General features: G+C 45.8%; 1 protein-coding gene across 1 annotated transcript in view; it reads right to left on the bottom strand.

The window, feature by feature from the left end:
- Positions 1-27,729, bottom strand: part of RXFP1 (relaxin family peptide receptor 1) — a 955,071-nt gene that overhangs the window by 411,679 nt on the left and 515,663 nt on the right. The window contains exons 3-4 of the mRNA XM_086962355.1: positions 19,771-19,869; positions 7,266-7,371 (exon numbers count right to left, since the gene is read on the bottom strand). Coding sequence (XP_086818481.1) covers positions 7,266-7,371; positions 19,771-19,869 — 205 coding nt within the window. The remainder of the gene's footprint in view (positions 1-7,265; positions 7,372-19,770; positions 19,870-27,729) is intronic.

The following is a 27,729-nucleotide window of genomic DNA, read 5'->3' as shown; positions in this document are numbered from 1 at the left end:
GCCTAGATGCCCCTATAGAGGGACCTTGCTGCTCAAACTTTTATGGGGTAACCCCCTTAGATGGCTGCCCCTAGGGCCTGACGCGTCTCTCGACATTCTTTAATATACCATTGACCCACTTTCGGAATAATTGCCTTAGAGTTCTTCCCCTGCGTAAAAAAGTAAGTATGCAGTGAATTGTGTATTGTGTATACGTGTTGAATTGGCTAGGTCCCTATTTACTGCAACACAGGCCTCTAGTTCATTAGTTATTACAATAAACAATTGGTCCTCGACGAAAATTCACCATGTAAAACAATTACTGTATTTGGTTAGATCAATTTTCAACTTGTTCCTGAATAAATCTGTACAATTGATTAGATAGGTATACTGGCCCATATTGTCAAATTATTACAAAAAATGCACCAAGAAACTGGAAATTCCACAAAAATCCAATCGGATTATCATATTTAATAGACAATTCAAAGGGAGAAAGAATTTAGCAAATCTTTTTACAAATATTTACATTAACAATAAACAAAAAATCGTTTCTAAGGTAAAAAAGAGGCGTGCACAGAGAAAGGTCAAAGTGTGTGGTCAGGTGATTGATCAGAGAGATCAGAAAAACAGAGTGTGGATCATTTATGTACAAACATGAGCCTGCCCTAGAAAAAGCTTGCAAATATTTTTTTTCGCTAGTACTTTTTTGAAACACCACCTCCGTTATCCTAAGTTTGCACAATTGGCAATTGGATTTGGCAGGGAGGGAGGTGGGGGGGAAGGGGCAAGGACTGATAGATGCAGGCTCCCACAGGAGAATGTCGACGTTTCGACCCAACCATAAACCGGGTGGTTCAATTCCTCAACACAGGGTCTTCATCAGGACGGGAACTGGGGAGGGGACGCAAAAGGTCTTTCAAAGTGCACGCAGGTTAAAAACCATTCACATTGGGCACCCTTGTGCGGTGTATTCTGCATTCCATAACGCGAAGCCGGACCGGAGAGCCGCTTAGCGTGTTCAGAGAGGATTGAATCTAACACGCCCTGGATAGGGCATTTAGCATTTCATTTTGATTCTCCATTGGCGAGCGTCCCGAAAGCTATTGGTGGTGTTAATTGTGAACACAAAAATAATTGGGGTGTGGACAAAACGTCGCACTGTTGATGATACACCGCACAAGGGTGCCCAATGTGAATGGTTTTTAACCTGCGTGCACTTTGAAAGACCTTTTGTGTCCCCTCCCCAGTTCCCGTCCCGATGAAGACCCTGTGTTGAGGAATTGAACCACCCGGTTTATGGTTGGGTCGAAACGTCGACATTCTCCTGTGGGAGCCTGCACCTATCAGTCCTTGCCCCTTCCCCCCCCACCTCCCTCCCTGCCAAATCCAATTACCAATTGTGCAAACTTAGGATAACGGAGGTGGTGTTTCAAAAAAGTATTAGTGAAAAAAAAATTTTGCAAGCTTTTTCTAGGGCAGGCTCATGTTTGTACATAAATAATCCACACTCTGTTTTTCTGATCTCTCTGATCAATCACCTGAGCACACACTTTGACCTTTCTCTGTGCACGCCTCTTTTTTACCTTAGAAACGATTTTTTGTTTATTGTTAATGTAAATATTTGTAAAAAGATTTGCTAAATTCTTTCTCCCTTTGAATTGTCTATTAAATATGATAATCCGATTGGATTTTTGTGAAATTTCCAGTTTCTTGGTGCATTTTTTGTAATAATTTGACAATGCGGGCCAGTATACCTATCTAATCAATTGTACAGATTTATTCAGGAACGAGTTGAAAATTGATCTAACCAAATACAGTAATTGTTTTACATGGTGAATTTTCGTCGAGGACCAATTGTTTATTGTAATATCAGATACCCAGGTCCTTTGACTTTATTGGGTCAACCCCTTCTTTACAACAATCTAGTTCATTAGTGGCGCAATCTATACTCTGGAGAGCGTTATCTAGCATATCTGGTATCTCTATTATTCTTACCCACTTAAGCCGTATTAGGTAGATAATTGAAACAACCTCGCCTATGGGATACATATTTGTAGATTGTGTGCCAGACGTTTGAAAGCTCAGATCCAGGATTCCGCAGAAAGGGGTTTATGGTCGTTTTCTATTCTATCTGTGACTTCCATGTCCACCACTGAATACCATGGTCCCGAGCTCACCAAAACATAATCAATTCTACTAGTACTATGGCCATTGTTAAAGGTGTATGCCCCCTGTATATCAGATTGTGTACGCCCATTTAAGGCCCGTAGACCCTTTTCCATGCAAATACTATTCATTTGAATGGCCACATCAGACCACTTCCTTTTGGGGTATAACTCTAATAATGGGACACCCCATTTACCATCTACTTCTACTGTTATGTAACCATCTTCAAGGGTAAGAGGTTCGAACGTTATTTTAAAGTCCCCCGCTATTAATATGTGAGGAACATCTTGGTGCGAATCTAGGAGATCATCGAGAGCCGCTAAAACTCCTGGCCTTTTCCCTCTTGTTCCTCTAGCGTAGATGTTAAATATGTCTATTTTCAGATGGTCACACGTGGTCAGTCTGATTGCCTGTATATCATGACTCTGGGTTGGGAGAACCTGAATGTTAGCCTCTAGGTTTTGACAGCTAGTGTTCTCTATTAAAGAACACTTGTGGCATTCTTTCTCAATTTTAAGGACTGTTTAAAAAATATCTTTGAATGAATGAATGAGAACTGCCAGAAATTGAATGCTGATAATACGGAAGTTCTGTTTTTTAGTCAGGCTCATCCCCCTCTGTTTAACCTCTGGTGGCCGCCAGAGATTAATCCACCGCCAATCCCATCAGAGTCTATCAGAAACTTGGGAATTAGGCTGGATAAGGACCCATCATTCAACGCACAGGTGCAAAACATTTCCTCTTTTTGTTTCTAGAAAATGAGATCTATTCAGAAATTCATACCCTTATTGCCAGAGGAACACTGGAAAGCAACGGTGCATGCTTTGGTGACCTTACAGTTGGATGACACTAATAGCTTGTACCTGGAGGTGCCTGCTTACTTGATCCATAGGCTACAAATAATCCAGAATTCACTGCAAGATTGATTAGGCGGGTACCTTTCTGCCACCATATCTCCCCTCACTTGAGACAGCTGCATTGGCTTCCAGTAATTAGTAGAAGAGAGTTCAAATCATTGATCCTGGCGTTTAGAGTCACTAGAGATCTGGGCCGTAGGTACCTTTGGCAGAGGTTGCATCTATATCATAAAGATCGTGTCTTGAGATCCAACCACTTGCAGCTTTTACAGGTTCCAAGATTCTGCAAAGCCCGGAAAGGTAGAATTTCTTTTGCGGTAAAAACAGCAAAACTCTTGAACTCCTTGCCAGTCAACCTTCGGCAGATGGAATCAGAATTAGAATTCAGGAAGGTACTAAAATCCTGGCTCTTCATTCAGACAAAATGGCCAAATGACCCTCACTTGAGCCTTCTGCGAGTGCCGGGATGATTATGATGGAAAATGTATCGAGTGCGACAAAACCCTGGTGAACCAATCAGTATAAACAAGGAAGTAAACAATTAGACCACAAACAGCCACGTTTTAAGGCCCTTCCTAAATTTAAAGAGACTATGTTCTTTTCTCAACGTGATAGGCAAGGAATTCCAAAGGCTAGCCTTTGTGGCCGAAAAGCTCTTACCCCCTATCTCACCTTGCTGACTCTGGGAACAGCTAGGTTTCTCAGTTTGGCCGATCTGAGGGCTCTAGCAGGAGTTTATGGTGTAAGGAATGTTATCAGCTCTAATGGCCCCATGTTGTTAAGAGATTTAAAAGTAATACATAAAGATTTAAATTGGATCCTCTTAGCTATAGGCAGCCAGTGTAGTCTGATCAAAGCTGAGGAGACTGATTCAAATTTAGAGATGCCCAATGGTTATCTTTCTGCTGCATTCTGGGCCATTGAAGTTTGTTGATGCTACGTCGTGGAGCACTGGAAAAGAGGGCATTACAATAGTCCAGTCTGGAGGAAATCAGCACTGAAACCACCGCCTTCCTTAGATCCATAGGTATTGCAGGGAGAATTTTCCTCAATATTTTCAGGATAAAGAAGCTTTCAGAGGTGGCCGAGTTATTTTGTGCTTCAAAGGACATTTTGGTGCCAAACAAGACACCACGATTTTTTGCTTTAGGCACTGGCTTGGGCAACGGGTCCAATTGGTCCGGCCACCAGCTGTTTCTCCAAAATGAGGGATTGTTCCCCAGCAGCAAAACTTCAGACACTTGTCTTACATCCACTTTGCAATATGGCTCATACAGTCGCAAAACCTAGTAGCAGTCTGGCTAGCAGAGCTGCTCACCGAGAAGACAATCTTTGTGTCATCCGCATACGACACAAGGGCAAAGCCATACTTTCTAACTAGACAAGCCAGAAGGGTGACATAGAGGTTAAAGAGTGTTGGGCTCAGGGAAGATCTCCGAGGAACCCCACAAGGCAACGTAAAGGTGGATGACACCATGTTTCCCATAGCCACTTCCTGAGACTGCTCAGAAAAGAAGGAGCTTAACAGGGATAGCGCCTTACCCCTGCAGCAGCCCGTGATTGACAGTATCAAAGGCTGCTGACAGGTCCAGGAGGATCAGCGCTGCATTCCCCCAGTGTCTAGTATCAGGCTGAGCTCCTGTGGTGCTGTGATGAGAGCCAACTCTGTGCTGGTCTGAGCACAAAGTCCAATTTTAGAGGGATCCAGGATAGCATTGTCTTTAATAAAAACAGAGAGTTCAGTGTTTAATGCTTTTTCAATTACTTTTGCAGGAAATGGAAGTCTTGAGATTGGTCTATAATTGAGCGGCTCCTTAACATCCAGATTAGGTTTCTTTAATAATGGAAGTAGGGAGGCTTTCTATCAATTAAGTTGGAAAATTTCCTTTTGTGAACATTGAGTTAAAAATAGCGGTTAAAGGAATGGCTATAATCTCTGGTGAAATATGCAACATTTTGGGAGGGCATGGATCTAATGGAGAGGCAGATTTAGTAGCAGCAATAAGTTTAGAGGTTTGCTCCACTGTCAATGTATTAAAATAGAAAACGGTTGGGGGCTGATTCAACCAGAGCTTATAAATTAGCAGATAGAACTGATTGATTCCTGTCAAGCTCGTCTGGTGTTTGAACCAGGCGTTTATTCTGCTGTGCAAACAAGTCAAACACCGCCTTGACCTTCTGTTGGAAGGATCCTGCTAATGAGTTGCAGAACTTCTGGCTAATACTAGTTTTAAGACAATTTTTTTGCGGAAGTGATTTGTCAAATAAGATAGCCTTATGATCTGACCAGATCAAGGGCAGAACTCCAGTCCAACTCAGTAAGGGGGTTATTTGAGAAAATACCATCCAAGCAGTGTCCAGCGTTATGCGTTGGGCCCTTGACAAGTTGGCACATCTCTGCTCTATCCATTTGATCTAAGAGTGATTTGGTATCAGGGTTGCAGATTGTTCTAGATGGAAATTAAAATCCCCTAGCAACGTGAAGTTGGGGTGTTCCGCTTTGTGAGCTAACATGGTGCCTAAATTATCTAAGAAGGCGACCTTGGATTTGGGCGGGCGATAGAGTAAGATTCCATTAAATGAGTGTTGGCCAAGCAGTTCAATTTTAAAAGCAAATTCTTCACAGTCTTTATTATGCATATTAATTTTTATACAAGACTTGAAGCTAGATTTGAGAATAAGGGCAATGCCCCCACCTTTCTTCCCTACCCGGTGTATTCTGTGCGTTTTGTGCCCTGCAGGTAAGGCCAGTACTAGATCCAGGTCTGCAGAGGCGTCTTCCCAGGTCTCTGTAAAAAAGACTATATCTATTTGTTTGGTCTCCACAAACTCTCGAAACGCAATAGTGTTCTTAATTAATGACCTCACATTGAACAAAACACAAGAAACTCCTCTGAGGCGTGTCTTATTGACAATGTGGGTATGGGTGGTTAATGAGGTGTGCACGGTTGTTAGGCCACAGTTCATGCATTGCACTCCACCCTGAGCTTTGTGCAGCTCAATGCGCAGGTCAGTACAGGTTTTACCTACCCATTGTAGTTTGGTAAGAATATCTCGACTATACTGTATTTTAGGTTTCAGCCTGAAAGCATCTGGCCCAAAACCGGCAGCATGGCTGGCGCTGAGAGCCTCTGTAAAGGTAGCTGTGTGCTTTAGAAATGGCCATTACTTACTTACTTACTTGAATTGAAAAAATCTCACCTCTTCCTTCAAGATATTACTATTATGCCAAAAGATATCATTATTTTTCCCTTGCCTAACCAACTCCCTCTTTGGACAAATACTTCTAAGGTGGTATACACCTAGATAATAGGGCAATGTTGACATGACAGGAGGACAAGATTACGCGCTCCCATTGGTGCTGCTACAGAGCTAGCATGCTTCATAGCCAGTTTACCAACTAAGAACTCCCTCCTTTCTGGTCTGAACTAGTTGTCTACAGTGCTTATTAAAAAAAATTAAAAAACACGTTCAGTGTCCTACCATATGCTGGGGTTGCCAAATATCATAGGAGAATAGTTATGACTCCACCTCCTGCATCTTTCTTCCATCACTCTATATTTCCCGTCTCTTCACTCAGTTTTTTCATCCCTGCTTTCTCCATTTTACACCATTTCACTACGTGTATGTCTATAGCTTTTCTCTCGCTTGCTCTCGGTCAAAGTCTACTGATAAAAAAAAGGAATGGTCCCTCAAAATGAAGGCACGTCTGGGCAAAACGAAACTTGAGGGCCCCCCGTTCAAGTATGTGGAAGCCCCCCGCCATCCCTAGACAGACTACCAGGGTTAAGATGACGGGCACAGAATGGATCTCCCTCAGGAGATGGGGCTGGCTGCCCCCCTGCATTGTATGGACTGTGAGGTCTGTGGTACATGCCCTTCAGTGCACTGCTACTCCAGCAGGCGATACCAGTGGGTCGAATGGACTGTACATTCCTAAAATAGAAAGTTTAGTCATCACTCATCATTCATTCCTTACAAGAGAGCTTTAGGAAACACAAACTTCCTAATTCAACATGCCGAGCATAGCATTTCACCCTCCCTATTCTGTCAAACTTGTTTTCTTTACCCAAAGCAACCCTAATCCTAAATGCATTGCGCACACGAGTCATTAATTGCTATTGTATATTTTAATTGCCTTTCTTAAAGCCTCAAATATAAGCCATGCCTCTGTAATTAGAGGCGGTGCAATTACGAGGCACTTTGCAGCGGCGACAGTGAAGGCCCTGCAGCCTAAGACACGGCTTGTCCCGCTCCACTTACATCATAGTCACGTTTGAAGAGATGGCAGGCACGGAGTACAGATTGGCACCATCACAGTCCAGCTCCAGACCGCGGCACAAACACTCTGCTGGCACCAGACCGAGCACTGAACGAGGAGTAGAGAGGATTGCCGGAGGCAGAGAAAAGAGAAAACAGAAAAGACATTATTACCATAGAGAAACGCAGTGATTGAATCTGACATTGCACACTCTCCCATTCGTTTCTTCACATAACAGCATTAAGCAGACAATTATAAATTTGGGGGCATATTATCAAGCAGGGCGTTAAAAATGATCGCCGTTTTAGCGGCAGAAAACTGCCCCTAAAGGGGCGATAATGGGCTTGATAATATGGCCTTATGAATTCCAATAGAAACCCCTGTTCTAGTGTGAACATGGGCTTCTATTGGAATTCTCCAGGGCATATTATCAAGCCCATTATCGCCACTTTAGCAGCAGTTTTCTGCCGATAAAACGGCGATAATTTTATTGCCCTGCTTGATAATATGCCCCTATGTCTTCTGCAAAGATAATAAATAGAACAATGCAGATCAGTGGTGTAGCAAGGGGAGGGGATGGGCGTGCGGTCTGCCCCAGGCGGCACAAGTTTTGGTGGCGACGGCCTCCACCTGCTCTTACCTGCTGTCTTGAAGCCGGCAATCGCCAGCAACTCCCCACCATTGACAAAGCCCAAGGACTGGCAGCAAACACAAGACCAGTTGGCTTTGCAAATGCTTGCCGATAAGTGATTTACCAATAGAAAGAAAAACTGCATGCGTGTGGAGAGAGTGACCGAAGATGGAAAATTTCACTTTCTGCAGGGTCACCAACAAACGTTTTGTCTTCCTCCTCCCCTTTTTCTGACCATGTTTTTGTTGCCCTTAGGACTCTGAACACATTTCCACTGCGAACCAGTTTTAAAGTGCATGTGCCTACTCCTCTTAACATGATCATTTTGGCTCCTACTAAATTGGCATATTTAGTTTACTCGTAAGCCCCTAGTAAAGTGGTACTACATGTGCCCAAGGCCTTTGAATTAAATGCTACAAGCGGGCTTACAGCACTGATTGTGCCACCCACTGAAGTAGCCCATTAAACATGTCTCAGGCCTGCCATTGCAAAGCCTATATGTGCAGTTAAACTGCCATGCCCTCTGGCAAATACACCTTTTACCAGGCCCAAACCTTCTCTTTTTATACATATAACATGTACTTTACGCACATTGTGGAACTCAATTTACCTTTTAAATTAATGTATATATCAAATGTTTTTATTTGTTTTTTTGAGTTTGTATGCTTTTGTGATTTTAAATGACTAAAATCGAATAAAGCTCATTTGATTTGAATTCACGTTTAAGTTGCCCCTAAGGTAGGCCCTGCCAGAGTACAGGGTGCAGTGTACTTAAAACACAGGACATGTACTTTTAAGTTGTGCATGTCTTAGGGGTGAAAACTCTCAAATTCGTTTTTTTCACTGCTGCTAGGCCTGCCTCTCCCATAGGATAACATTGTAGTTGCATTTTACATTTTATAGGTGTACTTCTGTTGGAAAACGAGGCAGCATCTGTGAGGCCTGCACAGACAACATCCTACATTTGTCCTTCACTGAGAACCGAACACCCAATTGTAGCGCCTGACTCTCAGAGGGTAGCGTTGCAGAGCAGTCTGAGGCTTACTCAAGGAAGGTGGTGTGGGCTAGTAATCGCCATTTGCAGGTGCGAAGAAATAACATTCAATAATTGATTGTCCAGTCTGTACTTTGATTTATAAAAGTAAGAGTACATGTATTAAGCACACACACTACTCAATACTATGCACCAATTTACAAATATATATAAGCTGTTGGAATTACTTGGTTACATTGCATAACATCTCCACCCCTCCTGTAGGGGAGTGGGGTCTAGTACCACCACTCCCATGTATGCACATCATCTTGCCCCCAATGCAGTTAGTTGAACATAACCTGGAGCGAGGGCCCTGCGCACTGGCACCAGCCCAGTGGCGACCGCCCCCCATTATCCCAACAAGCATTTAAAATAGGCAACCCTGCCTTGGTGACACACAATCCTGACTGAGCATTTCCTACTGACCATGAAGTATGCACCTCTACATCTTAAGGGCTAGCAGTCTGGGTTCTTCACCTAAGCACAGCAGCAAGAATACATGTTTAAGCATCACTTCCCAGACACATTTGTGGATCATTAGAATGCATTACAATTACAGCCCCTTAAAGCCATCACAGATGAAACCACATTCCCCAGCATAGGGTTCACTGAGGAAAATATTAATGGGGTCCACCATCAGACTACACTGCTTGTTTTCCCCCCCCTCACCTTGGATGGTTTTGACAAACTTGCATTGCAAGTCAAATCTGGGTCTCCATCCGATCCAGTAAGGCCTGCTCTCTTTCGAGACCAAGCTTTTATGGGACGTACAGCCGTATGTTCCCTTGTCAACCTTTCCTTGGAAACAGGGACTGTTCCATCTAAGTGGAAACAAGCTGTGGTGTCCCCGATTATTAAAAAGCCCACCCTGGACCCTTCCAAGCCTGAAAGCTACCGCCCCATTTCGTTGTTACCCTGGCCAGCCAAGATCACGGAGGTCCACGTCAACCTGGCCCTGTCTGAACATCTGACTCGGACCAAGGCCCTCGACCCCACACAAAACGGATTCCGTGCTGGGCACAGTACGGAAACTGCGTTACTTGTGATGGTGGAACATCTCCGGGCAAAGTTGGATGCTGGTCAAACGGCGGCGCTTATTTTGTTAGATCTTAGCGCCGCCTTTGATACGGTAGATCACAGCATCCTCCTACGCCGGCTCGAGGAGACTGGCATTGGCGGTCAGGTGCTGCAATGGTTCCGCTCCTTTTTAGATGACCGCTCCTTCTGTGTTGCCATCCCTCCCTTCAAGTCCAACTACCAGCCACTGGCCATGGGGGTTCCGCAAGGGTCCTCGCTGAGTCCCACGTTATTCAATCTTTACGTGAGACCGCTGGCTGATGTCGCTAGGCAGTGGGGCCTTACCTTGGTCTCATATGCCGACGACACTCAGATGGCGGTTACTCTCAGCGGGGATGCGGAGATTGAGGCCCCTAGGTTTCAGTCTGGACTGAAGGCGGTGGCTAGCTGGCTGACAGGCAATTGCCTCCAGCTAAACGCCACTAAAACAGAGGTGATGGTCGTCGGGAAGGGAGTGGAGCTGTGGGGTGACCACTGGTGGCCCTCAGAGTTGGGACCTACTCCGATCCCGGTATCGGAAGTGAAAAATCTGGGGGTATGGCTGGATGCGGGCCTCTCTTTTGTAGGCCATACTAAAAGAACCGCGGCTTGTTGTTTCGGTCTCCTGAGAGGCTTGAGACCTGTTCTCAAGTTCTTTGACGCCCCGACCAGGCAGTTGGTGATCCAGGCTACTATCATCTCCCGCCTGGATTACGCCAGCTCTCTCCTGGCTGGGGCCAACTAGGCCGAATTAACCCGCTTACAACGGGTTCAGAATGCTGCGGCAAGGGCGATTGTGGGCTTGCCCAGATTCTGCTCAGTGACAGGTGTCCTTCGCTCCCTACACTGGCTTCCGGTTAGGAAGCGCATCCTCTTCAAGGTTTTGTGCTTTGCTTTTAAAATCTTGAGAGGTACAGGCCCGGAAATCCTGTCGAGCTGCCTGTCTTTTTATGTCCCTGCCCGTAGCCTTCGCTCTCAGGGTCTGGCCCTTGCGGTGGTTCCCAGATTCAGGCTTAGCCGTATGGGAGGCCGCTCGTTTAAGGTAATGGCTGCGTCAGCATGGAACTCCTTGCCTGTTGAAATCCGCTTGCTGGAGGACCTTCTGACCTTTCGGAGGGCTATAAAAACCTTCCTGTTTTAGCTGTCCCTTAGTTTTGTTCTTAGCCTGGTGTTGTGTTACGTGCTACCTTGCCTCTGCGCCAGGACGCTCCTTGGCTGGAGTATCTGTGCGCACAATAAATAATCGTAACATAACATAACATAACAGGATTACACATATACAGCCAGACATCCTAGCAGGAGTGTTTGGCAACAGAACCCCACTTTGCTTATGACATCACCTTTATCAAGTACTTCACATTAGACACGTGAACTTCAGTCCCTCTGAAAGAAATAGTATTAGTAAATGCACTACGAGTGCAATTACACCTCAGCCTTTCATCCCTTGGCACGCTTCTCAATCCTGCTCCAGCTGTAAAACACAAGTCCCAGCCCAAGAGGAGTTAAAATGCTGGCTGAACCCTTGAGGGGTTATTCTTCTCAAGTCCCCATGAGACTTAGGGAGGGACTTCTATTTTTTCATGCTGGGGAAGCTGCGTTCTCCTGCAGCTCCCCCTGCACCCTTGCACACATTTGGTGTTGACCCCATTCTCCTGGGGCCACAACAAGCAGAGGAAATGCTGGTTTGCCCTTACAGGCCAGTCCTGGCCTGCAAGGCATTATGGGAATTCCTATAAATAACAAAAGAGGGAGGGAGAGAAAAAGTGGATTCAGTCTCCCTAGGTATGCTTACTAAACAAAATAGAATCCACTTGGGAGGTGGAGGTGGTCCCTACTATGGTGGGGAGCACACAGTGTTGTTTAAATACCCCTCACACACCAACAGGCCCCTTGGTGTCATGCTTCATCATCGGGGTCTTCGCACCCCTCTACGGGATGCGGCGTGCTACGACCGACGACTGCGTGGGAGCACTTTCTGTGGACTATGTGTGAATGTGTGTGGGGTACTGAATGTGAGTGGTGGAGTGGTGAAAGTGATACTTAAAAAATACCTGGCTCGTGGAGTAAAAAAAGGATTTTAATTAAGCCCCCGGCTGGTATCATTAAAAGGGGTGCAGTGTGAGGTTACTGGTGTATAATTATGTACATTAACCTCTTTTGTGCGTCTACATGGACATGTTTCGGAGTGTGAAAACTCCTTCTTCAGGACGGGAATTGCACAAAGGTCCCCACCTTACTCACATGGATGTAAATGTGAAAGTGTATCATACAAAAATAGTAACGTGAACTATAGGTGTTATGTACCTAATTTATAGTTCAACTGGTAGTCTCTGCGCCCATTTGGCGTATTTTCAAGACCAGGAGGGAGAAAAGGGCACAATAAATACCTTTCTCATTTAGGCAGTTGTGCCTGTCATGCAGGTAACAATGATCTGAAGGACAAAAAATATGCATATGTATAGGGTTGTAGATTTCCTCCAAAGATCAAACACCCTGTGGATAAAAAGTGACAAAAAGGACCTGGACACACATATATAAACATGCACAACACACATGTTGGATTTGATATTGGCTCCACATTGTTCCTTGAAGTATGGGGATAAAAAACAACAAGGCAGAGATTGTCTTACTTAATGTTTTTGGTTAAAATGCCTCATGAGCCATTTGCGCATTATTTGATTACTTTAGAAACAGATTTCCTTATCACTCAAGAAAGAATCGTCAAAATCTATTTATAGGTATAAGTGTAAGGAACACAAATTTGAGGATTTTATACCCTTTACCTTCACTCCAGCCACTTCCAGGCATAAAAGCTGATTATTGGGCTGGTCATAATGCCAATACAAGCGGGTGCAGAATATCACATCAATCAGTAAAGCAAGATAAAAGGACAGCATAGTTTAACACTGCTCTCTAACCGTCCTTATGACAAATTATTACGTTTATTTATTTATTTATTTATTTATTTATTATAGAGTTTTGTATAGCGCGAACAAGACCCGTGGGTATCAGAGCGCTTAACATCGAGGTAGGTTACACATTGACAGTACAATATCAATTATAAAAACAAACAGATATGAGGTAAAAGAAACTATGGCTATAAGGGGTGCCTAAATATATATATTCCAAACACATGTGCCATTAGCATTAAAAGGTGAGAAAGGCCTAGCTTATATCACGGTCCTTATCAATGGATAAGGTGAGGTAGAGGTTATATAGTTTGGCTGTGAAAAACAGCTATGGTTTCGCATAGGACTGTGGTAGCGATAAGGATACAGCCGAGGCTTGTGTGTGGAGTCAGTCTCTTGTCAATGATAGTATTCATGAAGAGGGCCACCCTTCAACTGATGTAAATGTTCATACCAGCGATCTGTCGGCTTCCCTATGCAGGGTATTTACTCATCATAAGGCTTTTCAATTCCCGTTTGAATGTTACAATATTTTGAATCTTCCTAATGCTTGGAGGGAGTGAATTCCAGACTCTGGGGGCAGCTCCAGAGAATGCTCGATCATAGGTCTTTTTCTTTCGGAAGATGGCTGGCCTCAACAGCAGCTCCTTGGCGCTTCTAGCTGGTCTGTTTCCTCCCGATAGCTTAATTTTCTTGGCTAGGTATCCTGGCGTGTTATAGTGCACCGCTTTGTGAGTAATACATGCTATCTTCTATGAATTCTGGCCTCATAAGGTAGCCAGTTTAGTGCTTTCAGGTGAGGAGATTTATGATCAAATTTCCTAGATCCAAAGATGAGTCTTGCCGCAGCGTTGAGACAAGCTTTTAGTGGTGCTGTGGATGTTTTAGGTAGGCCAGTTAATGTAGAGCAACCATATTCGATCCTGGATATAACTAGGGATTGTATAGCCAATTTTAGATCTGCCTCTGAGATGAATGGTTTTAATTTTCTTAAGTAGCTCAGATGGAAGCGGGCACTTTTCGTAATTGAATTAATGTGGGCTTTCATGTCGAGGTTCTCATCTAAATGTGATTCCTAGTGATTTAGCTGAGTTGACTAGGGTTGGTGTGCAGTTTAGCGCAGTCACCAATTTGGTCCATTCCTTTACTTCAGGGTGGCTCCTTGGAGGTGAAATTAGCAAGAATTCTGTTTTCTGGGCATTTAATTTCAGATGATTCGTAGTTAACCATTGCAAAGCCATCTTTAGTGTCTCATTCATTAGATCTATGTCATCAAGGGAGGCGATCTTTAAGTATATTTGCGTGTCGTCTGCATACATGTGGTAGGATATCTTTGATTTCCGAAGAATGTCTGTAAGAGGTTCGACATACAAGTTGAATAGATCTGGGGATAGTGTTGAGCCTTGCGGGACCCCAATTGCATTCGGACAAGGGGGTGAGATTGCTTGGTTAACCAGGAATCGTTGAGTTCTGTTTCTTAGGAAAGAATTGAACCATCTCAGCACATTTCCGGACAATCCCATCCTGTCCTGTAGCCTGGTCAATAGTGCTTCGTGATTTACCGTGTCAAAAGCAGATGACAGGTCTAGGAGAATCAATAGGCATGCTTGATTTTGGTCTAGGGCTTGTAGCGCGTCATCGACAATATGCAGGATCGCTGTTTCCGTGCTGTGCCCTGCTCTGAACCCTGATTGGCATTCGTCTAGTAGGGAGAACTTGGTGATGTGTTGATTCAATTGGCTCTGCACGCATTTCTCAATTAGTTTGGCCAGTAAAGGGATGTTGGTTACTGGTCGATAGTTATTCGGATCTGATGCATCCTCTGTCGGTTTTTTGATTATTGGCACTACTTGTCCTGTTTTTAGGCAGTCAGGGAGGATCCCTTGTGTAAGTGAAGCGCTTATTATTTTGGTCCAGATTGGAACCACAATGTGGCTGATTTCTCTTACACATTTTGCAGGTAAAGGGTCATGATAGTGGTTGTTCGGTCTGATTTCCGACAGCGTTTTGGCGATCTTGTCCTGGTCATATTATTCAAATGTGTCCCAGTTTGCTTTATTTTTTGTCTTACTACTCTCTGTTGTCACGCAGGCCTCGCTCGTCGGCAAAGGTTGGGTCGGGAGGATAGCCGCAGCGTTTGAGAGCTCTACCTCTAGCGATTTGGTCTTCTCCGAGAAAAATGTGGAGAATGCCTCGCAGCTTAAGGGAGTTTTTGAGTTCTCTTGAGTTGATTTGGCTAGTTTATCTGATTGCTGCTTTAGGATCTCGAAGAGTTTTCGTCGTCTGTTTTTGGCATTGTCAAGTTCTGCTCTTATAAATTCTTTTTTTGAATTGATTACCTTTTTGTTATATTCGTTTCTGATTTTTCTGAGGGCTTTCAGCTCTGGTGAGGAAGGGTGTTGCCTCCATTTTCTTTCGACTGTTCTCAGTTTGCGCCTGTCCTCATGCAGTGACCCACTAAACCAAGGATTCTTTGGCTTATCTGTGACTCTTTTCAGTTTTAGAGGCATGGTGTCATTGACGATATTTCCAATTGAGGTTATGTAGTGATCAGTCAGCTCGTTTACATTCTGCATGTCGTTAGGTGGCTTTAAGTCTCTCTCGCAGCTTTCGACCAATAGCTCAATATTCGCCTCTTTTATATCTCGGATCAATTTTTTGGACTTGGGGCGTTGCACAGTCCTACCCCTTTTCACTGTGGGAATCACGAATGTTATGGCGTGATGGTCAGACCAATCACACGGATCTATAGCGCGGATTGATTACTCTTTGTTTCTTGAAATAATACAATCTAAGGTCGCTCCTTGCGCGTGAGTAGGTTGGGTGCATGCTTGTGTGAGGTTTAGTTCGGCGAGGAACTCTTTAAGCGAATTAACCAGTTTGTCATTGCCGTCGTCCCAGTGTAAATTAAAGTCTCCCAGGAATATGTTGTTGGCATCTGGATTGGAGTTGGCCGTTATGATCTCTATTAGTTGCTCTGTGAACTTTGCGTTATCTCCTGGTGGATGGTAAAATGCATGCAAGTTGCATTTTTGATTGCTTGATGATCTTATATTCAGACCAAGGTATTCACAAGATTCTAGGGGGTCGGCTTGGATCAGGTTGGCCTCTATCTCTGATCGGTGAATGCAGGCTATACCTCCTCCTATTTTCCTTAGCCTATCTAATCTCACAATGTTATAGTGAGGTGGTACTAAGAGATCAATGGCGGGAGAGGATGATTCCTTTAGCCATGTTTCCGTAAGGATTGCCAGGTCGATTTCCTTATTGATGATGAGGGCTGCTATGTCTGATGCATGTTTGGTTGCCGAACGACAATTGAGTAGAAGGCAATTCAAGGGTTTATCTGAGTTAAGGAGGTTCCCATTTTCGGATTCAGTTGCTGTTAACTGAATATGTTGTAGGTTGAGGTGGATTGCTTTTCTGTCATTCTTTCTGGATGTTCTCTTAGAATCAATTGGTACTGTTTTGATTCTCTCCTCACTCCCCCGGGCCGGTTGTTCATAGGTTCGGAGTAAGGCCAGGGTTTCTTCGTTTGACAAGGGGTTCATCCTGTCTGGTCTATTGAGCCTATTTTTTAGAGACAAGGCCATCTCGCCATTCCTTTTTTGTGCGGAGAGTACTAGATTCTGGATATGCGAGACCTTGGAGTGCGTGCTTACCGTCATCTCCCACATTTTTTCGATTGCATGTGAGATTTTCATCGAGCCTTGTGCCAGGTTGCCTACTATTTTCTGGAGCTCCTTAATTTCTTTCTGGTTTCGGGGTGATTTCTTAGGGAGGATTGACCTGCCGGTTCGGGTTGTGCATTTTGCTCTTCTCCGTAATTGATCTGTTCTCATTCTCACAGTTCTGTCCTTTGTATCCTTGGTTGGGTTGTCGCTTCCGATTCTATTTGAGATGTCATGTGTGTTATATATGTTGTGCGATGCAAGTAGTGAATTTGTGGGTGGGGATCTATAAGACTCTGGTATCAAATTCGAGAGAGGTATCGGGTCATGTAGTGACTCGCTAGGAGCTGAAGTATCCTCTTCAAGCAAATTCGCACCGAATGGTGGCGGCATCAGCTCTTCCCTTTGGACCTGGTCCTGCTCTTCGTTTGCCAGATTGGTAGACCTCTCTGTTCTTTCTCTCTCGTTCTCTGGGGTTGCCATCTCAATTTAAGTTATATCTCCAAAGCTGGAAGTTTGAGTGTTATGGCCCCCGGTTCGGTTGACGTCTCTAGTTGTAGTATCATTGTTGTCAAGAGTGACTTCATGTGGGGTCATGGGTAGTTGGTATCTTGGTCTCTCCAGAGCTTCTTTTACTATTAGGAAAGTCTTTTCAAATTCCTCAAGGTCCCTATTGGCTGCTTGTATCAGCACTATTCCCGTTTTATATAAAGTGATGCATAATTCTGCATTGCATCTTTTTGATGGGGAAGTCATTATTTTTGTGCCATGAGGGATGTTTTTCATAACTTTTATGAACAGCATTTCTGTGAGGGCATTGCGCCATTTCGCTGTTTTATTTGTGTGGAAAATCAAGTCATTCATTATGGTGCCTTTAACTCTATCAAAGTATGGGTCAGCGAACAGTATGTCCGGGTTTTTTCTCAAGGTGTTATGTTTGAACTTTTTGGCAGCATTTTTGGATAGAGTAGGAGGATATTTTATACTCTGTGCTTTGGGGCCAGTCGTCGCTCGGTATCTATCATCCATTTTCCCTTCCCGTTGTAAGTCTTATGATGATTTGTTCTGAATTGATCCCTTGCAAGTGTACAGTGGTAGTCAAAGGATTAGAAAATAGATCAAGTACCAATATTTCGTGGTAAGTATAGTTTCCTCTGCTATACTCTAATTATACCTTTATAGTTGCGTTACCATGCCATAGGAATTAGTTTAACTATCCCTTATTGAGTTAAGAGAGGTCTGGTGTAGAGCTAGCCGTTACAAGATGTCCGCCGTTTCTGTTTCTGTTGTTGTTCTGTGGGGGAGTGCACTTTCTTACTTTCCACTCCTGTAGTTAGTCCCCTTTCACTTTAACTCATCAGTTATGGGTTGAGGATGGTTCCCTTCCCTATCTTGGTATGTCGACAGTCCCCTTTCAGTGTCTATGCCCCTGGGTTGATGTTCTTTGCTGGCAATGTGGCAATGTGGTTAGACCATTTCCTTCCCCTTCTCTGCTCGTGGTCTGGGTTTGCTCCTCTCACATTCAGTATGGTCAAACCCCCTCCACTGTTCATGCCAGGATAAATCTCTTGCCGGTAATTATAGGCAGTACCGAGGGGATCGTGTGAATGTGAAATGTCTTGTCTTAAGCGGCCGCCATTTTAGGGTCAGGCGTGCCGCTTTCTCCCTCTCCTCTCAGTTCCACCCGATTTGTTTCTCCCTTGTGTGTATTAAGGGAGGGGGGCAGCGCAGTGGGGTAAGGGTGCTCATACCTTGCCCGTCGTTCGCCGAGGCTGCTCCGCTCCTTCTCTTTACAGTGACCGGATCTTGCCCACAGTCACCGGAGGTGCAGTCGCGGAAACCTGTTATTTCCCAGCACCGGAGGTGCAGTCGTGGAAACCTCTTATTTCCCAGCCACGAACAGCCCAGGGTGACATCGGATGGCTCCCAATGCCGTCGCTGTGGGTCCGCCCTCTTTCCGAGTGTCCAGGCTGTGAGGCTTGTCCTCCGAGGTCCGTTGTCCGTGGAGTCCGATGAGCTGGGTCAGCCTAGTTGTTTACTGACCAGGTATGTTGTCTCCTGCGATTTTTAGCTCTGATCCTTCTGTTTTTACTCTGCTCTGTTCCTTCAATGATAGCTTCGGTGATTCTAGGTCGCACTAAGGGTTATTCAGGGATTTATTCCATATTTGGAGATCCCTAACCCCAGAGCTCTTCCCTAGAGCTCTTGTCCGGCGGCCATGAGAGCCGGACAGAGACATTTACATTCATGTCAGCATTACATCTCCCCTTGTTGGGGAAGGATCCAGTAGGTAGACCTTGGAGTCTTAGAGACCCCTCTGAGAGCGTCAACTGCATGAAGCAACCCCCCCCACTGTTCATGCTTTATCTCACCCTCCCCTACCGCTTTCCCCTCTTTCATTCTTTGTCTACTTCCCCTGCTCCTCACCCCTCCCCCTTATCTCTCCCCTTGCCTGCTACGCCCCTTGCGCCCTGTCCCTTGTACCCTTTAACTAAGCACTCTTTCTCCCCTTGCTGGGGAAAAATCCAACTACTTTTACTATGGAGTCTCAGTGATCCCTCTGAGAGAGTCTACAGCGATAAGGGAGCCACTCATAGTTGAGGCATGGTATGGCGCCCCTTGCCAAAGCACTCTCTCTCCCCTTTTTGGGGAAGGATCCAGTAGGTAGGCCTTGGAGTCTCAGAGACCCCTCTGAGAAAGTCCACTGTGAAAAAGGAGCCCCTTGCATCTGAGTTGGGGGAATTATATCACTTCCCCTGGGATCACAGCTTACTGGACTTTGGACGCAGCTTTTACTCATCTACCGCTTTGTGCCCCCGTCACCCTCCCCCTCTTCTTTCATGTTGTCTCTCTCACCCTCCCCCTCCTCTTTCCCTCTTTCATTCGCTGTCCACTTCCCCTGCTCCTCCCCCCTCCCCCCTTGCCCCCTGAATCGCTCCCCTTGCCTACTTTTTCCCTTGTGCATATGCCCTTACGTTTGTCTCAACCGAATATGTAGATATGCTCTAATAACTGTATAACCTTTGTAACGATGTAACATGCAACTATGGTCTGATACTCATGTAAAGCGCTCTGATACCCCCGGGTCTAGCCAGCGCTATATAAAACCTTACAAATATAAATAAATAAATAAATAAATAAATAGTGCTGCTATTGATGAATCCTGTTCTAAAATTAGTATCATATTGAAAATGTTGAACTACTTACAGCACTCAGCTGGCTTCACTTCAAGCAGATATGAAGAAATAACTTCGTAGTGCTTTTCATAAAGTTTGTCAAGTTGCTGAGACCATCCATTGTTGTCTCCTAAGAAGAAATCAGATATTTGTTAGTGATTCAACTTTTCGCCTTCCTCCAATATATTTATTCATTCAAAATATGGTTAAGTGCTTGGTCAGTACTGGCACAAAGTGATAAAGAGCTGAGACTTATTGATAAATGGATTCAAGGTATTTTTGGTGGCTTTTGTGGATTAGGCTGGCAATCTCAGCCAAGTTCATAGTTTAAGAGTAGACCTCACCAAACACCAGCATCTGCATGCCGCAAGCACATCGACAGTCATGTAATTATTCTCAAAAGAGTGTTAATATATTTGAAATATATGGAACCAAATCCCCCTTTTGCTTCCCCCCGCTAGTTAAAAAGGTGTCAATGAGTTTCTGATTTGGGCTCCTAGTTTTTTGTGTGCTGACAGATCTGTGTGGCATATTATTGGACAGCTGCAGCTCAAGGTGATCCTGGTGAATTGAGAAACGGAGATTGAGATTCTTATGATCTCAGGCTCTGGAATGAGTATAATTTATACCCAAGCATCCCATATTATGCTCAGTAATGATTGCATTACGCACCAATAAATGATCAAATTAAGCATCAGCATTGGAGAAGTATGTGATCTGGTAAAAGCAAACTAAGTGGTATATTAAACATTTAAATGTATGCGGCTCATTCTTTGCCACTATTCTCAAGCAATCGTGAGATTTTAGAACACTTTGGTACCACACCAGTTAGGAATCCATAAACACATACCAATTTGTTCCAATGACACCCAGCTTGCTGATTGTCATCCTGTTGTGAGTACTGTTTAAACTCTTCTCCATTGGTCTTCAAGGCAATTAGTGCCATCTCATTCTACAAAGCTTTCACAACAATCCCTTCATACACACTGCACTTAGCTAGCCACATTCTCCTGTCCATACTGACAGTCAAAATGGGTAATTCCTGCAAATTACTAAAACCCATCCATAGAACATTTTCCTCAGCCAAGTGTGAGCTAATCTCTTCTTCTCACACTCACATCTGCACTCACAGCTCAATTCCCCGGTCTTTGTAGGATAATGCATTTTTTTGTGGTTTCCCTGTGTTTACTGACATTTCTGGCATGTTGGGACTATGGGCACATGGAGGCTCTCGACAGCTCCCAGGGCATGTGCTGGGACCCCTATACACGGAAAATAATTGGCGAGCTTTAAATGTCTATTTGAGTTTTAAATAAGGGCACAGTAAAGTGGTGAGGGCATGGTTCCATTGGCAAAAAAGGTAGAAGTCATATGAGGGCTTGCACCACTGGTATGGGTGACTCTAAAATCAGGGCATCGGGACTGCCCCTGCAACCCTGACTAGGTGCAGACCACGTTGCAGCACATACAAGTTAAAATACACTTCACTGAGGATCGTTCTGGGTATTCCTTCCCTCAGGAACACTTCGGTTACGAATTTCAAGATCGTGTCTGTATCCATCGACTCCTGTATGTCCACTTCTGGCCACTTGGAGTACTTGTCCATCAGCACGCAGATATACTTGTTCACTCCCCGGTTGTCCAGAACCGGCCCCAGAATGTCTATCGCCACATCCTCCCATGGGCCATGTGGCGTGTCAAATTTCCCCAGCGCCGGTCGGAGTGGTCGGAGCACCTTGTCCGCCCCTTGGCACTGCACGCACTCCCTGACTTGCCTCTCAATGTGGGCATCCATTCCTGGCCACCAATACGTCAGTTTGACCAGCGCCTTGGTTTTCACTATGCCCAGATGGCCTTCGTGGAGTGTTTTCAGCAGTCTTGGTATCAATGACTTCGGGGGTACCACTCTCTCACCTCGGTATAAGAATATCCCCGAATCACTCAAGGACAACTCTTCCCTTATTTCATAAAAGCGGCGGACACTCTCCGTCAGTTTCCTTTTGTCCGGCCACCCCGACGTGAGGTGTTTCCTGACCTCTCTCTTTTCCTCGTCGAGTTCATAGGCCTCCTGCCACTCCTGAGCGCTGATGGCTGTCTCGTGATCCTCCATGCAAGCGACCATCTCCTCTGTCTCGGGGGTGGCACTCGGGGCATCTTCCATCGCCGCCGCCCTGCTGAGGTAGTCCGCCACCCTGTTCTGCGTGCCCGGAAGGTACTCGACATCGTAGGTGTAGTCTAACAGCTTCAGGGACATCTTCGCTATTCTCGGGGTGGCAGTGTCGTGGCCAGATGACGTCAACACTTTGACGAGGGGCTTGTGATCTGTTTGGAGCCTAAACCTCGTGCCCCATATGAATTGACGAAATTTACTCAACGCCCATGTGACGGCCAGCATTTCCTTTTCTATCACGCTGTACCTCTGTTCCGTTGGGGATAGTGCCCTGGATGCGAAACTGATTGTTTCTTTCGTTCCATCTGTCCTCACCTGCGCCAGGACCGCCCCCAAGCCCTTGTCACTCGCATCCGTAGTTACGATGGTCTCGCCCGTGGGTACATATCCCTGTAACGGGATGGCCTGGCTGATGCATTCCTTGATGGAGTCGAATTCAGACTGGGCCTCCTTGTCCCACTCGAATTTCGTATTGTGCCTGATCAGTTGCCTCATCCGGTGTGTCCTGGTGGCGAAATGTCTTACAAACTTGCTGTAATACTCGGCCATGCCGAGGAATGACCGCACCTCCTCTTTGGTCGTTGGGGCTTTGGCGTCCTTTATGGCCTTGACATTCAGTTCCTTCGGTAAGATGCCATGCGTTCCTATCTCGTGCCCCAGGTAGGTCACTGAGCGAGCCCCAATTCTGCACTTGCTCCACTCGGCTGTCAATCCCTTGTTCTGTAGCACTCCCAACACCTGGTGCAGTTTCTTGTCGTGCTCATTCTTGTCGGAGCCCATCACCAGGATGTCGTCTTGGAAGTATTGCACTCCCGGGATGTCTTTGAATAGCCTGTGCATGAGCTTCTGGAACACGGCCGCGGCGGATGCTAGTCCGAAGGGCATCCTTCTGAATTGGTAGCATCCGAATGGCGTTATGAAGGCCGTGTATCTCCTGCTCGCTGGGTGCAGTTCTATCTGGTAGTACGCAGACGTGAGGTCTATGGTGGAGTAGTGCGTGATCCCTTTGGTCTTGGCCAACATCTCCTCTATTCTAGGAAGTGGGAACCTTTCCACAATCAGATTTTTGTTGAGCTCCCTCAGGTCCACGCAGAGCCTGACCTTGCCGTTGGGCTTTTTAACTACCACCAAGGGCGATAGCCATTCCGCGCTGTCCACTGGCTCGATGATTTCTAGCTCCTCCAGTTTCCGTAGTTCCTGGCGCACTGCCTCGCTGGTGGATATTGGTATGTTCCGCACTTTGTGCACGACCGGTTTTGCTCTCTCCTTGAGGACCATTTTGTGCACGAATTTCTCCAGCTTGCCCACTGTGCCTTCGAATACTTTGGCGTATGCTGCCTTCCAGTCTTCCTCCTTCGAGAGGGGCCATTCCTCTGTCAGCAAGATCTGTTCTCTCCCTCCTGGGTTGAGCACTATGCCGAGGGCGCCCGCATCTCTCCATCCTAACACCGACGGACCCTTCTCCGCCACATATAGCGTGCACGTGGCCGTCCTTCCTCTGAACTCGAATTTAAGGTCTCTGCATCCCACTAGGGGAATGGCATCTTCCGTGTACGAGATGGGTCTGATGTCAGGTGGCCATAGGTCGGGTCCCAACACCGGGGCAAAATCTTCTTCCCATATTGACCTCTGCACTATCGTCCAGGGGGATCCTGAGTCCACCGCAACATAGACTTTGACGCCTCCGATGTGCATGTCTGTGCGTGGCTTGTCTCTTCGCTTCCCCGACACGTCCAGCACTTGGTCCTCTATGCATAGTACCAGGTCGTCTTCATCCGGTTCCTCTTCTTCACTCGCTTCGGCAGTGGCTGCTTCGATGCACTTTACCGTAGTCTTCAACCCTTTCTTCCGGCAGACTTTTTCAACATGCCCCGTCAGTCCGCAATAGGAGCACTTGGCGCGAAACGCGGGACAACGTCTGTCCTGGGCTGCATGGGCGGCGCTGCCACACCTGTAGCATGCGAACTTCGTCCCCTGGCTGGAGCGAGGCATCTGCTTCCCCGGTCCTTTCGCCTCCTTCCTCAGGTCTCCACTGGCACTTCTTTGCTTGCTGGAGTGGGGTGCCTCGTCTATTTTGTTGATCATCTGTTTTGGCGCGCTTTCTCTCTTTGCCGCGTCTGCGCCTCTCTTCGACATTTCCGCCTTTTTGACCATTGCCACGACCTCCTTCAGGGTGGTCTCGTTCATTGCCCACAGCTTGTCTTGGACCGCCCTGCTGGTGGTGTGCATTACGATTTGGTCTTTGATGTATTCGTCTTGCAGGTTACCATACCTACACGTGATTGCTAGGCGGCGGAGGGCAGCCACATAGTCGTCGATCGATTCTCCCGCCTCTTGCTTCCTCTGCTGGAAGTTGTAGCGGTCTATCGAGACACAGACGGCTGGGCGATAGTGGCTGTCCAGGTCGTCCAGTGCATTCACGAAGACATCCGTTTCTTCTGCACCCCTCTCCTTAGGCACCAAGTTCTTATAGACCCGTACCCCTTCTGGGCCTAAATTGTGTAGCAATAGTCTTTTCTTTCTATCCGGTTTGTATTCACTTTCGCTTTCGTCTTCCAGCGCCTCAATGTAATTTAGGAAGTACTCTTTCCAATCTTCCCATTTTAGTTGGGGTTCGCCTGGTCTGGTCAGGAACGGGACGGGCGCCATTAGTGTTGACGCTTGAGTCGTCATTCTGGCTTCACCTCTGGGTCCTCCTTCCTGGGGTCTTCGGGTAGGCTCACCGGACGCTCCTGCGTTCCCTGCCGTGTCGCCTGGGCCTCCTGGGCTGCCCGGGGTGTTATCCCTTGTGGCGTGTGCTGCCTGTGCGTCCTTCCCCCCTTCCTCTGAAGTGGGGGTGTCTCCCTTGGTTGCCAGGGTGCTGCCTGGGGTACTGGAGGCTTGGGTCGCACGACCTTCTGCTATGCCTGGGAATGTTCTTTCCTTTGCTGTTGCGCTACTGCCACGCCCTTGCACTAGTGTAGTACCTGTGCCTCACTGGCCCGTGGATGTCGGCTGTGGAGGTGTCCTGTGTTCTTCTTCGTTTCTCTCTTTCTTTGTTGTTTTTTTTCTTTTAGCACCTGGTGGTGTTCGAATCTCAGCCTCGTCGCCACTGTAACGTTCCTAGTTCCCCCACAGCACACACGGAGACTTCTTGTTAAGGAAACAGGTTTATTCATACAACTAGAAATTCAATTCGCTAAAGGGCGCCGAGCGTCTGGCTATGACCATCTCCAGCCGCCAACTGAACTGTCCTGTTCGCGCCTTTCCTTTCATAGTCCTGCGCGTGCGCCGTGCCGCTCTAGCTTATGACGTAACGCGTGCTCACGTAAGCGTCCATAAGCTAGAGCGCATACCACAACTACCTCTAACATTAGTCTGTTACATATACAATGCGCCTTTGTGTCCACATGGCCTCAATGCATAATGTGTAGAGCAGAGAAATAGCAAGCATGAGGCGGGAATGTCTCAGCACCTTGAGGATTCGATGTGTTAATTACTGCATAGTCTGGAATAGCCTTTCAATTAATGTGTCAACGCCTGCTGTAGGTATAAACACCATAGTTATCTAGCTTAGAGAGCAGATAGAAAGTATATATTTTTGGCATTTTTCATTTATTCAAAAGATAATTAATTGGTGAGTTTAGCTTTAAAGTAGGCGTGCCACCTAATTGACTCTGATAAAATTTCCACATCTCCGCCTGGATGGCCTCCAAACTGGGTCACTTACGCTCCCTCAAGAATACGAGAGGATGGGAGTGAGCAATTGACATCCAGCCACACAAATACTGGCAGGAAACCTGACGTTAGCCTGTTTGTATGGTCACAGGAGGATTGTGTAAGTTTGCCTTTGATACTGGCCATGCTACAAGTTTTAAGTCACGTATTTTCTGCCAACTCACGAGGTTCTCTGGCACTGTACCAGTCTGGGCAAGTTTTGAACAGTAGTAGAGAGAGGAGTTTAACCTTAATTTGGGTATTTCAATTTGTTTACTATCATGTAGAACTCAAACCAAAGGAAGTAATGAGAAACACAAATGGTGCCTACCTCCATCCACCCTGAACACATCATACCATACAACAGAATTGGCAGCTGTCTAATGATGTAATCCAACTACCACAACTAAATATAAATAGTGTCAAGTATAAGAATTCCAATTCTGATCTGCCTCACAACCTGTGATTTGCCGTTGTAAAGAGACAATTGGAATGGGGGATGAACTAATGTAACCATATAGATCAATAGAAAATATAGATTTGTGGCACATTATCTTCATATACTCAAAAGAATGATACAAAAACATAAACAACAAAGCAAAGACTGTGACTCTGATTAGGTTGGTTGGGTGACTTTTAGACCCTGGTGTATCGTTCATTAGCATCAAGTACTAAGCAATTTTTTCCCTAGAATTAGTCAATTGCGAGGGCGTGGCTTGCGCCCAGCGATTGTGGACGCGCATCCGTGACTCTCCGAGGAGTACGGGAGAGGAGTCGGACCGACGAGGCAGTTCTTCTGCCTATCTACGCGCAACTTTGAACGAGAGGGACTATGAAACGCTTGTGAGTTACTACAAGTCGCTTCTGCAATCTCGCCAGGTCTGCTTTGCCTCTTATTTCATTTCTGTACTTCTGAGGCGGCGCTCACAGCAATGCGCCCGCCATTTTGAGCGCTTCGTTTCATGACTGAATTGCGCATTTTACCGCGAGGAACTTCTCTGATGCCTGCAGTATGTGAACGCTCCTTTGCCATGATTTTTACATTGTGGGACTCATTTTCTTATATTTAAATACACATTTGCTCCTTCTTGAGGAATTTGCAACACCTGCATGACGCTGCAAGCATTTCCTTCGGTCTTTGTGTGTTGCTGCTAATGGGTTATCCTTTAATGAGCAGTCTTCCTCTCCTCAGGTTGTTGCCTCTTTCAAATATCACCATTTTGACAATTTTCACGTGCTTCTCAGACTTTTTCAAGACTTTTAGTGCATTCTGTGTGCATTTACTCATTTTTGGCGCTGATTTGAAGGACTAACTTTATTCTGTCCATCTTGCCACGATGGTTGCTGATCTGTGACATGGCTTCTCTACATTTTTGTATTTTTTGATGCTTTTCGCCTCCCTCCTGTGCTTCCTTAGATACCAACAGCACTGAAGGAAGTTGTAGTCACTGGATGCTTCTTACACCTTGATGTTATTTGCTGCGCAGTTACTCTCTCTATTTCTTTCATATGGGAAGAATACTCAAACAGGTGTCACAGACCCTGTCTAATTCACCTAAATTTTCACTGCACACTAGCTCACGTTATCAGTGCCTGGACATGGATGACTCCGGCACCTCTGCCTCTAAGGCCACTCCATCATCAGGGAGCACCTCAAGCGCTATCGGCAATAAGGCTTCTACCAAAAGACTTAAGAAAGACCCACCTTCTCCTCCGACACCGGTGTCCTTGGTCACCATGTACCTTTTGCTTGAGGAAATCAGAGCCTTGCGCCCTTTTGTAGAGGAAACTACTACTACGCTTCAGGAGACTACTTCTACTCTACAAGAACTTTCTAATAAATGGTTGACTGTGGAGTCTCGTTTTTCGTCGTTGGAGCAAAATGTTGAGTCCTTAAGTGCCAATGCGTCCAAAGTTGATTCCCTATGTTCGCAAGTGTCTACCCTGCACAAACAGATTGAGAATTTGGAAAATAGGAATCAACGTAACAACCTCCGCATTTATGGTTTGGCAGAGGGATCAGAGGGGTCAGACTCTATCTCCTTCTTCAAGTCTTTTCTACCTAAGCTCCTCATAACTTCCAGACAGCACCTTCTTAAATATCCAAAGAGCTCATAGACTGTG

Source organism: Lissotriton vulgaris, chromosome 3_1, assembly GCF_964263255.1.
Source record: "Lissotriton vulgaris chromosome 3_1, aLisVul1.2, whole genome shotgun sequence".
In the NCBI taxonomy this organism is placed as follows: Eukaryota; Metazoa; Chordata; class Amphibia; order Caudata; family Salamandridae; genus Lissotriton; species Lissotriton vulgaris.
This window is presented reverse-complemented; position numbering and strand designations above follow the sequence as displayed.